This window comes from Notechis scutatus, chromosome 11, assembly GCF_049901735.1.
Source record: "Notechis scutatus isolate UNSWTSFEM ecotype Mainland chromosome 11, rNotScu1.2, whole genome shotgun sequence".
NCBI lineage: Eukaryota > Metazoa > Chordata > Lepidosauria > Squamata > Elapidae > Notechis > Notechis scutatus.
In genome coordinates, this window is record NC_142019.1 from 7,641,640 (window position 1) to 7,657,740 (window position 16,101).

The 16,101-nt window shown below is 43.3% G+C and overlaps 1 protein-coding gene across 2 annotated transcripts in view; it reads left to right on the forward strand.

Annotated features, from left to right (window-relative positions):
* The first annotated feature begins 1,474 nt into the window (after positions 1-1,474).
* The window catches only part of SCG3 (secretogranin III), a 35,246-nt gene continuing 20,619 nt past the window's right edge, over positions 1,475-16,101 (forward strand). Inside the window, exons 1-8 of one of the 2 annotated variants that reach the window (XM_087972711.1) lie at positions 1,475-1,928; positions 2,675-2,727; positions 5,332-5,377; positions 5,526-5,750; positions 8,556-8,698; positions 9,693-9,833; positions 11,659-11,812; positions 14,268-14,384. In XM_087972711.1, the coding sequence (XP_087828837.1) occupies positions 1,835-1,928; positions 2,675-2,727; positions 5,332-5,377; positions 5,526-5,750; positions 8,556-8,698; positions 9,693-9,833; positions 11,659-11,812; positions 14,268-14,384 (973 nt within the window). In that variant the 5' untranslated portion in view covers positions 1,475-1,834. The remainder of the gene's footprint in view (positions 1,929-2,674; positions 2,728-5,331; positions 5,378-5,525; positions 5,751-8,555; positions 8,699-9,692; positions 9,834-11,658; positions 11,813-14,267; positions 14,385-16,101) is intronic. The other variant, XM_087972712.1, reaches the window with a different exon arrangement.

Below are 16,101 nucleotides of genomic sequence, written 5' to 3' on the forward strand. Positions count from 1 at the left end.
CATGTTCAAAATTCAGATGCTTGGCCTATGACTCGTATTTATGATGGTTGCTGGGCACTGTGATTCCCCTTTTGTGAACTTCTGACAAGCCCAGTCAAAGGGGAAGCCAGATTTACTGAATGGTGTTACTAATTTAACAACTACAGAGATTCATTTAACAGCTGTAGCAAGGAAGATTGTAAAATGGAGCAAACTTCACTTAGCAACTGTCTCACTTAGCAACAGAAATTTTGGGGTCAATTGTGGTCGTAAGTCGAGGACTACCTGTAGTGTTTTGAAGACCAAGGATGAGACTTTTGAGCTAGTTCTAGGCCCCTGTGAAATTCAATGAAGCAAATTCTGAGCATGAGTGGATTGCCTTTCCTGTATAAGCATATGCGTAATTTTGGATTGAGGCATTTCTGTGTGCATGCACTTGTATAGTTAATATAGTTTACAGTTTATAAATCGCTGGCTCTATGGTGGATTCAGCTTGGCTTTGCTTTCATAACTATTTTTTTATTGAAATATGATGTTGAATTGAATTTCTGCTATAACTCTTGTTTATATACCGTTTGGTTTCCTGCCACATGCCTTTCAGAGATACAAATAATTTTAATCCATCCATGATACACAGACATAGCATTTATCTCTAACAACAGTTAGTGAAAAAAACCCACTCTTGGTGACTTTATAGACAAGTGCTCTCCACGCTAGCCTGTCAAACAAAGCTTCTTTCAGTTGTTGGATATTCATCATATAATACAGTCTATATATTCCTTAACAGAACTTTGCCCTGTGCACTTTTGACCTGACCAGTGGCTCCCTAAAAGCCCCATGAATCAGTTGTCTCTAGACGAATTTGTCTTCTAGGTTCTCTTACGTGCTCCTCCTCACCTTGATTGGGGCCACGGTTCCTTGATTGGGGCCATGGTTGTTGGGGATGCTAAGGATCGACGCTTACTCATTTGACAAATATTTTCAGTGATGAAAAGGGGCCAGAAAGGTGAATTTGCCACATGCAGAAAGTGTCATGCAGTTGTACTTTCTTGAAAAGAAAACCACTGTAGCATCCTTCCTCCCTTTTGCTGCTGCAAACTCATCTTCCTCCTGTTACCTCGGGGTGGGGAGAGAAGCACAAAAGACACATTCTCCTTGCCCTGGGAGTTGTGGGCAGTCAAAGTTCATCATAAACGTCAGCTTACCCTGGACATCACTTCAAGAGAGGGTCAAGGGTCGTGTGTCCAGCCATGATGTGCACCCCTTTCTCTTTCAGAATGAGGTGGGCAGGGGCACCTTTCTAGAAGCAAGGTTGTTGTTTTTTTCATGGGCAGAACACACTTGAAAACAAAGAAATATTTTCATACTGGGCTTTAATGCTTTCCTGTAGTTCTTTCCAGCAAGCAAGGCTGGGCTGGAAAGAGAGCGGATTCATCACACGCATGCTCCAGCATCCGCAGCCCCCTCCATCCCTTTCTCATCCCTGATCTCCTCCCCTCTTCTCTTCTCTCCTCCACCCTTGCTAGGAGCTGCTCAGAGAGAAAGGAACTAGCTCATCTATTGATAGGGAAAGGAGGGGAAAGAGGAGGCTGATCCGTCACTGGGAACCTCTCCAGCATCCTCCCAAGTAGCCGGTTGATCCAGGAGCAGCTGGGACTCTGGGTATTTCAGCACCAGCAGCCCTGGACAGCTCCAGATTCATTGAACTGGTACTTTGAGCCGCTGGCTGAATCCGCCCAGAGACCTACGTCATCACACAAAGAAAAAGAGACGAAGCATCCTTGCTGGGCGCTCCTTTGATCTGTACGAGATCCTGCTTTTCCTGGAGCCCCACAGCAGGGCTTTCTCCTAAACCATGGGCAGAAAGATGCTCCTCAGCCTGTTAACCATGTTGTCCTTGATCGTAGGCCAAATGTTTGGCTTCCCGAAACCTGAAGGTGCAAGAGAAGGTAAGCAGACCCACCTTAGGTTGGGGTGGTCTCATTTTAAACTTCCTCATCTTTCACTAGTTGTAGTGTATTTTTACCCCTTCATCGCCTTGCAAGGACTTAGAGGCTGTGAGACGCTGAACAATTTTTAAAGAATAGAAATTATAACCACATTAGATTTTAGTTCCAAAATCTACATACATATACAGATTTGGAACACAGCCCCTAGATTAAAGCGGATGTGTGTGTGCCAAATTAAATAAAATAAGAAAAAAGGGAAGATTTTTTTAAAAAAATTGGAGAAAAAAGTTTGAATTCCTTTCATTCCAAATTTCTTTTTCATGCTGGGCCTGTTTGATTTGCAAGGAAACATTTCCCCCGTCTCTATCTCTGTACAGGTTTCTCTTAATGTCATACAATCTTTTAATCTCTTGATTATTCCAAGCTGATTACATTACTGCTATTTTAGTCCAGTTCTTATGCATTAGATGATGTATAATGACAAATAACATGCCTTCATGTGACGGAATATCCAGGGCTAATTTCATTAATTAAAAGCAAAAATAAACATTTTGGGTTTTTTTTCCCCTAACAAGGTTCCTCTGGGACTTGTTTCAGCATTTTTAAACAAGTGGAGTTTTAGGGAAAGAGGTCGGGATGAACTTTAATAATATGTTTTATTATTATATACATAAGTATATGCAAGAGAGAAAGCATGAAACCCTGATTGTACCACAGCTATCTAAATATATATGTCTGTATTCCAGATAAAACAGTATACAACAGAGAACTAAGTGTAGAGAAACCATTGGAAGAACAGGTAGGTAAAGCAAGTTTCTACAAAAATATATTTCAGTACTGTAAAAATCAGCAGAAACCCAAGCCTCTAGTTGCTAGGAAAATCCTTATGATCTAAATAAATTAATTTCGTAGCACTAATCAAAAACCAAACAAACCAAAAATCCTATGCCACATAAACATTCCAACTAAATATTTACTAGACCAGAATCCTGCCGAAGTCAGTGTATACAATATTTTTATAGGAGCTTATGTGCAACTGCATCCTTGCTACAGAATGAGCTTTTAGCTGACAAAGTGAATAATTCATCACTGCCAAAAATAATCAGATTCATGCAACCGATGACGTAGATGTTCACGCACCACAAGCGCACAGGAGAATAATTGTCAGTCTTCAAAATGTTCTGGAATCCTCAAATGTTTTGCTGATTAGTCAAAGCATCAGGAAAATGTATTTGGAGGCATAGTCGTACAAAGTTTTGAGGATTCCAACCCACTGAGGGTTTTCTATAATGAGCATATTAGCCTTTGAGGGAAGAAGAACGTGGGACTGAACCAGATCTGTGGTCCTTTTATTTCTAATGTCAAACACTGACAAACATTAGGTTTGAAACTGATATTTTTCCTGTCCTGCTTGAGATCTCAAACGCTGAACTTCCTTTGCACGAAAAGCAATTCCTCCCTCTTGAGCTACTGCCCATCTTCTTCCATTAATGAAATCAATAAAAGCATTAATGGGCAAGTTGAAAACGCCTGATTTCTTTTCTTGCTAGGGCAGATGAAATGTCTCCCTTGACTGTCTCTTTTGGGGGGGGGCATTTATTTTCTTTATTTTACTATATTTCCACAAACAGGCTACCAGAAATCTTACTAAAAGGAGGAGATAAATAAGAGCTCACACATTTTGGAATCCAGCAGCAATTAACTATCCAGTAACTTAAAGAGGCACATCAGAAGTAAAACCCACAAAGCATTAAAGAACATAAGGCAAACATCAAAGGGAATATAATGTTTTTTTCCCCCTACTGCTTAAGTAGAGATGTAGGGGAGATGATGGTTTACACTAGGGGAGGGGATTCAAATTTCTTAACAGCCGGTTCTGTGGGTGTGGCCTAATTTGCAGGGGGGGGGTGGCTTAGTGGTCATGTGACTGGCTGGGCGTGGCTTGTATGTAAAGATTGTAAATATTTATGTAAATATTGAATTTTTTATTGAAACAAAGAACAACTTTTACCCAAAATCAGGCAAAGCAGGCAGGCAGTTTGAGCTGCTTGCAGAATCACAGATTCACTCGCAGATCTACCTTTCTGCAATCTGCTGCCTGAGTCTGTCACGTAAAATTTGCTTGCACAACGCAGGCGAGTTGGATGGCATGCATGTGAGATAAGGGGTGACTGGGTGGGGCAGGGAGGGGCGGGGCGGAGAGGGGCAGGGCCAGCCAGTGGCGCGATTTGCCGGTTCTCCAAACTGCACAGAATGGTAACAACCGGTTCTGTAGAACTGGTCCAAACTGGTAGAATCCCACCCCTGGTTTACACTAAAGCAAGCTAATCGCCTGTTCAGATCAGTATTGCAAGCTAACTGCCGTCTGCTAATTTTAATTAATGATATCAAGGTGAGACTAGGACCTCATGCAGGCAAAATATATTGAATCAGAATAGAGCTGGAAGGGGGGTCTTGGAGGTCTCCTAGTCCAGCCTGCTCAAGTAGAAGACCCTAGACCATTTCAGACAAATGGTTATCCAATCTCTCCTTAAAAACCTCCAGTGTTGGAGCATTCACAGTTTCTGGAGACAAGTCGTTCCACTGGTTAATTGTTCCAACTGTCAGGAAATTTCTCCTTAGTTCTAAGTTGCTTCTCTCCCTGATTAGTTTCTACCCATTGCTTCTTGTCCTGCCTTTAAGGTGCTTTGGAGAATAGCTTGACTCCCTCTTCTTTGGGGCAGCCCCTGAGATATTGGAACACTGCTATCCTGTCTCCCCTAGTCTTTCTTTTCATCAGACTAGACATGCCCACTTCCTGCAACTGTTAAAATGAGGACTATTGGACAGAAGGCCAGTTGATAAGGCTGGTCCCCATCGCTACTGTCCCCGAGGTGCTTCCTTCTTAGCCCAGTTTACTCCTCTTGGCTTATCTTCGGCAGATAACTCAGTGGACCCCAAGAAGCCACCTCACTCAGTCTTCTCTCCCCCACCCCGTTTTATATGAAGAACAGTTGCAAGAACCAGGCATGGCTAGTCTAGGGAAGAGAAGGGCGAGGGGAGATGTGATAGCAGTCTTCCAATATTTGAGGGGCTGCCACAGAGAGGAGGAAGGGGGTCAAGCTATTTTTCCAAGGCACCTGAAGGCCAGACAAGGAATAATGGATGGAAACTGAACAAGGAGAGATTCAACCTGGAAATAAGGAGAAATTTTCTGACAGTGAGAACAATCAACCCATGGAACAGAAGTTGCCCTTGGAAGTTGTGGGAGCTTCATCACTTGAGACCTTCAAGAAGAGATTGGACTACCATTTGTCAGAAATGATGTAGGGTCTCCCATTTAGGTGTGGGGGGGGGGTTGGACTAGATGACCTACAAGGTTCCTTCCAACTCTAATTATCTGTTTATCTGTTTACCCCAAAAGATTGCTGAAGCAGAGACAGACAAGATGAAGAAATCACTCCGGACAGGTAAGCCTTCTTTTTTTATTCCCGACTCACTTATTTTTTCCTTACCCCCCCCCCCTTTTTTTAAAAAAAAAAACCACAACATTCCTGATTCACTCAGACTGCTGCTTGCTCAGAGGATGAGTTGGTTTCTCGCACGTCTGTATTCCAGATCTTCCAGACAATAAGCCAGAATTCAGGAATTATTCATTTGTGGATGACTTGAACCTGCTGAGATCTGTTGTGGAAAAAGACAGAAAGGAAAAGGAAATGGAATCGGTCAGGAGTCCCCCGTATCCCCAACAGCTTGCTCTTGACGATGTAGATTCCACCAAGACACGCAGGCTGGTGGATGAGTATGACTCCACTAAAAGTGATGTGGATTATAAATACCCAGGTACTGCACTAGCCGTCACCAACCACCACTATGCTCTGAATTCATCCTACGTACGCAGAGGAGTCGAACGGCTTCTCTGAATGCACGTCATCACGGTAGACTCATCAATCTTAGCGGCGAAGCAACAAGAATGCCAAGATGGCCGTGTGCCAAGTACTGCTGATGTGGGTAAAGGAACGATGTTGAGGGGGGGGAAAAAAGAGGAGAGAGAGAGATTCAAGCCATTATGCAACAGCACAGAATGCACTTCACCATGGTGTTAGGCATCCAGAAATTATCCATGGTAATCAGTCACTCCGAGACAATATAATCTCCAACTGATTTATTAGGAACAGCTCTGGTACTTCTAAGGCAATTCCAAAAGTGAAAGTCATTTTTGCGCCTTACACAAAATCCGCCTTCTCTCCTCCCACTCCTACACTTCATTAATCACGAGAACCAATTAACTACAGCTGGAATTTCTCAACGTGACGTACGGAATAACCTTGAACTTTCCAACTCCTCCACCCCCGCTTTTCATACTTGGCAGCTGAATCTCAGAGCTGACACATGGCTTGTTACTCAAAACACAGTACCTTGGGGCAGCGTCCCTAATCCACAGGGCCACAGAACCCAAAACACACACATGTACGAGCTGCAAGAGAGGGTACGTGTGCATCACCATTCGTGTGAGTGTTGGGTGCACGTGCCCACCGCTTGTGCAAATTTGTTCAACAAGCCACAGTTAAGTGCATTCTGTGCTGGAGATGCGTATGCTTAGCCACCGCTCTGGTGGGACCAGCTCCTCTTCCCCGCTCGCCGGTCCACAAAGCTGGAAAAGTTAGGGAACCCTGCCTTAGGGCACACGTAACCACGATATATTTCAGTGGAATATAGACAATTCAAGCCTAAACCAATAGCATAACCAGTGGTGGTATTCTACCGGTTCGGCCCGGTTTGGCCGATCTGGTAGTGGCAATGAGCAGCGGAGATCAAACCAGGTCTCTCCACCGCTCCACTGTTGGGCCCACCTGGGCTCCCGTACTCACCTTTAACCTCTGCTTTTGAGGGGCAGCTGCTTTGCACGGAACAGCAGAGTGCTACACGGTAGCTGCTGAAGCAACCGGGAGAGTGCAGGCTTGCAGGAGGTGAGTTGGCCCACATCCACGCACAAAGTGTGTGCACGCACGCAAAGCACGCCCACCAAGCCACTCCCACTGAAGCAGTGGTACACAATTTTGAAACACACCACTGAGCAGAACGCTTGTCTGATATGCAACCGAAGTCATAGGTTCATAACCGAGGCTGGTTTTCGGGTAGCTAAAGTGGCACCATTTATGAAGGAGACCGTAGACCAGGGGTGGGCAACGATGGCAAATTTATGACCTGGGGACTTCAACTCCCAGAATTCATGAGTCAACGACAATTCTGGGAGTTGAAGTCCACAGCTTGTGAAGTTGCCCTGTTGTAGATATCGGTACACGCAGAGAAGTAAGCATACAGAAGCTTAACTTGGCAGAAATACCAAAAGTTTAAAATTTTAGAATCCGAAATGGAGATGATGAACACCCAGAAATAAACAAGGCCTTTTACTTAATTGGAGAAGACTCGTTTGAAGGAAGCAGGTGCCTTCAAGTTATCGGTTTCTTGAATTCTAATTGTAAGACTTCTGGAGAACATGAGATTGGAGAGGTCTCTGGTGTTGCTGGTACATCTGATTCCACTGTAAAGCACATTTTGCTACGGGAAGAACATTTCTGTCTCTAACAAATCTCAGTCTGTTCTCATGGATGCCATCCAAATGCAGTGCAATCCCCATATTAGAGAAACCATGGAATGCAAAAATAGAAACCTTTTTAATTTATCAGCAATACGTAAACCAATTTCGTTCTGCATGCACGATGTGAATTTTCCATGATGTTCATAATTAGCACTAGTGTTGACCTTTAAAAAAAAAAAAGGAGGACAGGAAGAGAAAGCGATCCTTGGTATGCGCAAAATGTACCGCCGAATATACTTAGATTACTTAACTAGGAAGGACAGCGTTAACTGAGCTTTGATTATATGGACTGCCCACTCCAAATAGGTAAAGAGAATAGCTACATACATATGCAAACTGTGGAATAATCTACAGTACAAAGCCATGCAACACACTAACGTTGTATGTCCAGTGGAGCAGAATAGCAGAAAATTTGATCTGATGCAGAAGTTCAATAGACTGTAACTGGCCTAACATTTATCTTTTTAGAATAACAGAGTTGGAAGGGACCTTGGAGGTCTTCTAGTCCAACCCCCTGCTCAGGCAGGAAGAAACCCTCTACCATTTCAGACAAATAGTTGTTTCCAACATTAGACAAATTTGAGTCTAATAATTATTGAAACTAGAGACAGGCCCAGTTACATTGTTAGGCACAGTGCAGTTTTTCAAGCCTAAAGAGCCCTCCAGGGATGGTTCATACATTATAAAGTTTAATGGGACAGAAGGAAAACATAATTAAATGTAATCATGTCTATTATTAAGTACAATCATAGTAATGTAAGAGGAAAGGAAAGATATATATTTTGTCATGGCATCATGATTACCTTTTGGAGGGTTGTCTCTAGAATGCCATTCAGGCAAAATGTGGACCATAACATTGGAGAAAATTGTATCCCGTAAATTAGGCAGAATGAGTTATACACCTCAATGAGATGTCCTTAAGATAGAATTTTTCCCCCCAGGTGTCCTTCTCCAGGAGATACCAAGACTTGAACCTGAGGTTTTGTATTCTACCACTGACCTACAGCTGTCCCGAGCATCATTTTATCTCCTTGCTATTCTTTCAGATGACCCTGATGGACTTCATCAGCTTGATGGGACCCCGTTAACAGCGGAGGATATCGTCCAGAAGATTGCCATGCGAATTTATGAGGAAAATGACAGAGGCGTCTTTGACAAGATTGTTTCCAAGCTTCTAAATCTGGGCCTGGTAAGTGTTTTGGGCACCTGTTTAGTTATACAATCTGCTTGGTTTTTTCTTCCTACTTCTTGTTTGAAGGTTCAAAGATGATTTTGAAGAAAAATCTGGAGCAAATGAATTTGTTTTTAAATAAAGAAAGGGGTATTTAACTTAATTGAACCGTGGTGGCGCAGTTGGAATGCAGTATTGCAGGCTCACTCTGCCGACTGCCAGCAGTTCGATTCTGACCAGCTCAAAGTTGACTCAGCCTTCCATCCTTCCGAGGTCGGTAAAATGAAGACCCAGATTGTTGGGGGCAATAAGCTGACTCTGTAAACTGCTTAGAGATACATGTAACGCATTTTAAAGCAGTATATAAGTCTAAGTATTATTGCTATTATTTTGCATTTGAGCTCAGGCTTTGAACAGTAACTTTGATTTGCATCAGTCACAAGATGTTTCTCCATGATATGCAAGTTGCCAATTACTTGAAAAGCTTTATGATCGACAGAGAAGCTCAAAACGTAGGGAAAAATAACAAGGATCTGAGAAGTACTTTCTGTGAAGTTCTTTCTTGCATTGCCAAAGCATTGAATTGCCCCAAGAATCAAGGAAGAAATCCAATGTGTAAAGGAAGAGGAGTTTTAATCCATTACAACGAATCTGTGACTCTTAATTTGCTTTCTGTTTAATTCTGCATTGCGTTTTTTTTTTTTAAATAATTTTTTCATTGAGTTGAAGATCACTTATACAGACACAACTGTGCAGATAAAAATGATTTGCTTTTACCCCTTTCTTCCCTCCCTTCCTTTCTCTTTTCAAATTTCTGGTCTAGCTTTTAGATTCTACAAAAATAGCATAGCAATAAATAAATAAATAAATCAGGGACTACAGTGGAATTTCCTCGGGATTCAAATGTGAATTATTTTCGCCTGTCTGTCTCAAAAGCACCTAGACGTGGTGTGCAGAGTTCACTGAGAGAATCAAAAAAGAAGTCATTGTTTCTTCCTTTCCTGGCTTTCAGATCACCGAAAGCCAGGCCTACACCCTAGAGGATGAAGTGGCCGAAGCATTGCAGCAGCTGATTACTGACGAAGCCAAAGATCGGGAAAAGGCCTCTGAAGGACTCCCAAGCAAGACCAAAGAGAAGCAGAACATCAAACCGGTAATCCTTCTTCATTACAACCCACTTGAATGGGACAGTTCAGTGGCCGTGCCTACTTGTCAATCGTTCTCTTAGGAAATACACTACAACAGTGATCCCCAACCTTTTTTACGCCGCGGCCCAGTACCGGCATCAGCTGGGCGCCGCCATCTTTTTGATGAAAAAGTGCTTCCGGTGACCTCACGGAAGCACTTTTTCATCAAATAAGCTCGGTGAGCTTTTCCAGGTAGAAATGGCTTTCACCCAGAAAAGCTCACGGAAGCGCTAGCGCCGCCATCTTGTTTTGATGAAAGCGTGCTTCCGGTGAGCTTTCTACCGGAAAAGCTCAGGCGCTGGCGCCGCCATCTTTTGATGGCGTGCTTCCGGTGAGCTTTCTACCGGAAAAGCTCACCGGAAGCGCTGGCGCCGCCATCTTGTTTTGATGAAAACGTGCTTCCGGTGAGCTTTCTACCCGGAAAAGCTCACCGGAAGCGCTGGCGCCGCCATCTTTTTGATGAAACGTGCTTCCGGTGAGCTTTCTACCAGAAAAGCTCACCGGAGCGCTACGCCGCCATCTTTTTGATGAAAACGTGCTTCTGGTGAGCTTTACCCGGAAAAGCTCACCGGAAGCACGCTTTCATCAAAAAGATGGCGGCGCCCAGCAAGCCAGCGGCCCGGTAGGAGTTGTTCCGCGGACCGGTCCCGGTCCGTGGACCGGTGGTTGGGGACCCCTGCACTACAACATCTAGGTTGAAGAACTTTTCCATCTCTGAGAAACCTACCACTGAATAACCCAGAATAGTTTTGTCTTGGTAGGATCCAATAAGTAATGAACAGCCTGTAAGTTCGATCCTAGGTAAAAGCAAATATTTCTCTCTCTGGGCACAATAAGAATAAATCTGCTGAACAAAACTCTGCATTGGCGACAGGAAAGGCATCCAGCCAGTAAACCCTCAGCTAGCCACATTCACTTATCCCAGACTCTACCCCATAAGGGATTATGGGGTCATTAAAAGATGGTGATGATGTTATACTGTAGTTTCATGTATAGGATGACCCCAGGCAATTCTATTCCATAGGACAGCTGCGAGATGCTTTTGAATATTCATGAGCAGTGAATAAAAATAATGGGATCTCTATAGTTCACTTCCAGTATCTGGTACTTAAAAATTAGACTTATTACATCTAGACATCATGGCTGCTAGAAATCAGGAGGTTGTGAGTTCTAGTCCAGACTCTGGCACAAAGCCAGCTGGGTGAACTTAGGCCGGTCACTTTCTTTCATCCCGATTGTTAGTCTTATTTTGTATTAATTTCTTTAATCCCTTCGGTGGACTAGCAGAAGTGGACTAAGGCATTTCCTGCCATTCATTTAGTTGGTATCAAGTATTTGGTTGTGATATCCAAATATATATACCGTCAGGATTCTGGCAGTTACCCCAATTAAATCATGAATCCTGAGCCAAACTAAGCGGGATTTATTGGGAGTTAACTTGCTGGCACCACCTGGGTGGAGCCAACTCTGAGACACATAATTCACTGTCACCCTTGACCCTGGTTTTCCCCCCACCCCCCAGGTGTATCATAATTCATATTCTCCAATGAAACACATCCATAGCCAAGCGTCATCCATCGTGTTCTCCAATGAGATTTTTGCGGGGCAGAAACTTCAGTCACCGAGTTACAATCTCTGAAAAAACTATGCATGGAATGCACTTTCAATCCCAAGCCGCTGCACTGCTCTTTCAAACCCCTTTCCCCCCCGCCTCCTTTTCTGTTGGTAACTATAAAAAGGCCATAGAAATGTTTTATGAGTTGATACATACTTTTATTTTGTTTTATGAAGGTGTTAAAAAATACTGATGGAGATGATACCTTGGATAATACCTGGGCGCCCGCCAACCTCTTAGAAAGAAGAAATGAACTGCCCCTAGAGGATCGCTTTCAGGATCTCCAATACTTCCCAAATTTCTACGAACTATTAAAAAGCCTTGACTCAGGTGAGTTTCCTATGGATCAATTATTTCAAATATCAGAGTTATCCCATGTTTTATTGATTTATATTTTATTTATTTTATTTCTTGGGTTTATAAGCTGCCCATCTCACCATAGCAGCTCTGGGCAGCTTACCCATTTAAAAAACAATACAATAGAACAGTGGTGGCTAACCTTTTTGGGCTCCTGTGCCAAAAATTGCATGCGCATTAACGTGCACGCACTTGCACACCAGCACCCAGAATGCAATGCATGCACGTCCACATCCTCTGCACATGCGCGCTCAATTCCCACCACCACCACCACCCGCCACACCTGCACTGCGCCTCACAGCTGATTTTTTTCGGCTGGTTTGAGGCCTTTTTCGGCCTCCCAGAGGCTTGGAAAAAGCCTCTGCAAGGCTTTTCAGGTGGAATAATAGGCCCGTTTCATCACTTCCGGTATTACAGGAAATGACGAAACAGGCCTATTCGACCTGAAAAGCCTTGCAGAGGCTTTTTCCAAGTCTCTGGGAGGCCAAAAAAGGCCTCAAACCAGTCAGAAAATCAGCTGTGAGGAGTGCACATGTGCAGTGAGGTAAGTTTGCCTGAGGCTCGCGTGCTGGCACAAATGGCTCTGTGTGCCACTTGTGGCACGCATGCCATAGGTTCACCATCACAGCAATAGATCAATAAACAAACATTTGTGAAGTCAGATCAGTTTAAACCAGGGGTGTCAAACTCAAAACCCGTGGGCCATATACAGCCCCGCGAGGTGCTTAGATCTGGCCTGCGGGGCCACCCCGGAAACAGCAAAAGACTGACCTGTGGTGCCTCTGCCAGTGAAAACAGAGGTTGGGAGGGCCATGTGCTGGCCCCCTCACCTCCGGTTTTGGCTGCAACAGCTTCCTGTGACCTTCTGCCAACGAAAATGGAACTCCATTTTTACTGGCAGAGTGCTTGGGCCACCACAGGCACCCCCAACATGAGTGACATTGAGCTGGCCACTGTTGTGGCCGGCCAGCAGCCAGTGGAACTGGCGGCAGACTTGGACAGTAAGGAGGTTGGGGAGGAACATGGGCCAGTACTGGAGTCTGGGGAAGGCTCTGACGAGGGCTCTGCGTTGGAGGCAGAGATGGGGCCAGGGCCATGCAACAGTTATCATCTGCCTTCGGAGTCAGAGATCAGTGGGCAGAAGAACAGCTGGAGCCTGTTCCCAGTGTGCACATGCACAGAGCTGCCAGGAGAAGGGAATAGTTAAGGAACAAGGATCAACTCGGGAGTAAGGGCACAGGTGGACAGTGAATGGCCCCTCCCATAGGGAATAAAGAGGAACGAAAGGGGAGTGGTGTTTGCAGGAGACAATTCGTTCAGTTCATTAGGATGAAGATCTGTTTCTGACTTCTTGCCAAGTCATTGCTGCTACAATGTGGTGCTTTGAAAATATCGGCCTGGCAAATCTCCAAGCCTGATAAAGGTCTGTAGTTGTGAAATCTCCTGAAAGACTGTTTGCCGGGACTTTGCTGGAGAGGAATTTCCTTTAACCTAAATAAAAGGGATTTTATCCGGATGCGGAGTCTGCTTCATGATCTTGGGAAGCCCAGGTCAGAACAACCACGTCCACCCTGGCTATGCCTCCCCCCGGGTCCCCCAGGTCAAATACAACCCTGGTGCGGCCCTCAGTGAAATCGAGTTGGACACCCCTGGTTTAAACAAACCATAATGCATCATGGACTCTGACTCCTCTACTGTGGAATGCATCCGCATCTTAATAACCCTATGAAAAATTCATTTCAGTCCATTTTGTGTTTCAGTTGTTCAAATTGGCCCAGATTATTTGCTGAGCTGTGTTCAGGCATCCCATTTGCTTAACTGTGATTTGCCAGCTGTCATAATTTAGGATCACAAAGCCCATACCTAGATTCATAAAACACAGTGGCTAATCATGCTCGCATAGCTCATTAAACCAAGCCGGAGCAAACAACATGATGATGGCTTAGCGTGAAATATGAATCCATTTCCTGATTTTTCACTTATTGCTCTGATCATTAAATGGCAACAGTCTGGGAGAGAAGCGATGACTAAAAGCCCTATAAACACCCATTAATTTGGAACGCTAGTTGGAGGAAAAAGGCAGGACCAAATGAATTGAAATTAAATAAAAGCTGAGCTATTGCATTCTCACTTTTGAATAGATCAGTGGCCATAATCCTCAGCTGTCACCATCTGTATTGGTCCAGAAATGGAAAAACGCACAAATCTACTTATGCAGATTAAGTCATGCAATATTTCTCAACAGGCCCATTAATTCAGATTCAGTCTGCTGTGCCAATAGTCTTCTCTCCCGAAAATCAAACCGGCTGAGAGAGAGAGAGAAAAAAAACCATGCTGATCAAAAGATAAAGAGTTTTTTTTTTTAAAGTTAAACAATCATGCTATCTTAACTTCCAAGAGATCATGAATCTGTTTACTCTTCACGCAGAGAAAGAAGTGAAAGAAAAGGAAACCCTGATTACAATCATGAAAACGCTAATAGATTTTGTCAAGATGATGGTTAAATATGGAACCATCACTCCAGAGGAAGGTGTTTCATATCTAGGTAAGAGCCTAGGAATAATTTTTATAACCCTATTTTCTCTCAAGAATTGCACCAGGTGTGATTTTAAATTTTGGGTCTTGTTTATATCAAAGTGTAACTTAGAGATGTATCCAAATGCGAAGTTTTGATCTTTGAAGTCTTCAAATGAAGGGACGTGAACTGGAATTAGGAAACCAGAGTTAGGTTCATAAGACTTTTTTTTAATTATTATCCCCCTGATTGGTAAGGTCTCTTTTCTAAAAGGCTGTCTTTTATTATGAAACTCTACAGTTATTATCTATTGCAACAGAAACTGCTTGTTGAAATCTAACAAGGGGTGAGTTGGCATATTATGTTTGGCAATGGCATATATATGCTTGCTAAATGCTGGATTGTAAACAATGGAATGACCTATCACTCTCTCAGACCGATCGGTTTCCAGCTTGTTGTGGCTCTAAAATTAGTTGTGGACTGCACAAAGTCTTGGTTTGTAAAATTTGGGGTTGTGTTTTGTGCAACAGTGTACATTTTGAGTAGAGTACCCCAATCAAAGTTCTGAAATATTTCTACACTAAGCTATACAGGGAGTGTTACATAAGCTTTAGGTCTATCGTTGGTTTATTTATTGAGCTGTTACAAAACAAGGAACTGGGTATTAATTAGAATTATGAACTAAAAACCTGGGGCAGTGCTTTATGCAAATGAGGCTCGACTTGTTTGCTAGTGAATAGTGTTTCTTTTAAAATGCAGGTTTAAAAGAAGGACCAGAATTAGGCGTGCTGTAAAATGAGACTGGAGGGCAAGGGGATGCGTATCTTTGCAAACTGTTAAGGGAAATCAGAGCCTAATTTGTATTATTTCCTGCTCCCTAGTTCTCCACTGAGAAAAGTGGCCTTCTAGATTTTATTTTATATGGGTAGTCCTCAATTTACGACCACAACTGAGCCCAAAATGTATGTTACTAAGTGAGACATTTTTTAATTGAGCTTTTGCCTCATGTTACGATTTTTCTTGCCCCAGTTGTTAAATGAATCACTGCAGTTGCAAAATGAGTGACTCAGTTGTTAAGTGAATGTGGCTTCCCTATTGTCTTTGTTTGTCAGAAGGTTGCAAAAGCATGACCCCAAGACACTGCAACCGTCATAAATGTGAGTCAGTGGCCAAACGTATGAATTTTGATCACGTTACCATGGCCATGCTGCAGCAGTCATAAGTGTGAAAACGGACATAAGTCATTTTTTTCCAGTGCTGTTGTAGTCTTAAACGAACTGTTGTAAGTCAAAGATTATCTTTAGTACACATCTGCTCACATATACATCCTAATTTGGGGTTATTTCCCCCTAGAAATAGTCTCACAGTTTGATTCTTTATCTTACCTTGGAGGCTTTAAAAATCTGTAGAAAAATGGTCAACCTCTATAGCGGTTTTGATTATCTATGCCAACGTGGCAAGTTTAAGACTTGTGGCCTTCAACTCCCAGAATTCCTGAGCTAACATGACTGGAGGAGGAATTCTGGGAGTTGAAGTCTTAAAGCTGTCAAGTTTGAAGACCCTGGCATAGATAGATCGAGAGAGGTAGAAGAGAGAGAGAGAGAGAGGATGGATGGATGGATGGATGGATGGATGGATGGATGGATGGATGGATAGATAGATAGATAGATAGATAGATAGATAGATAGATAGATAGATAGAGAAAGAGAGGTAGAATAGATAGAAAGAGAGAGATAGGATAAGAGAG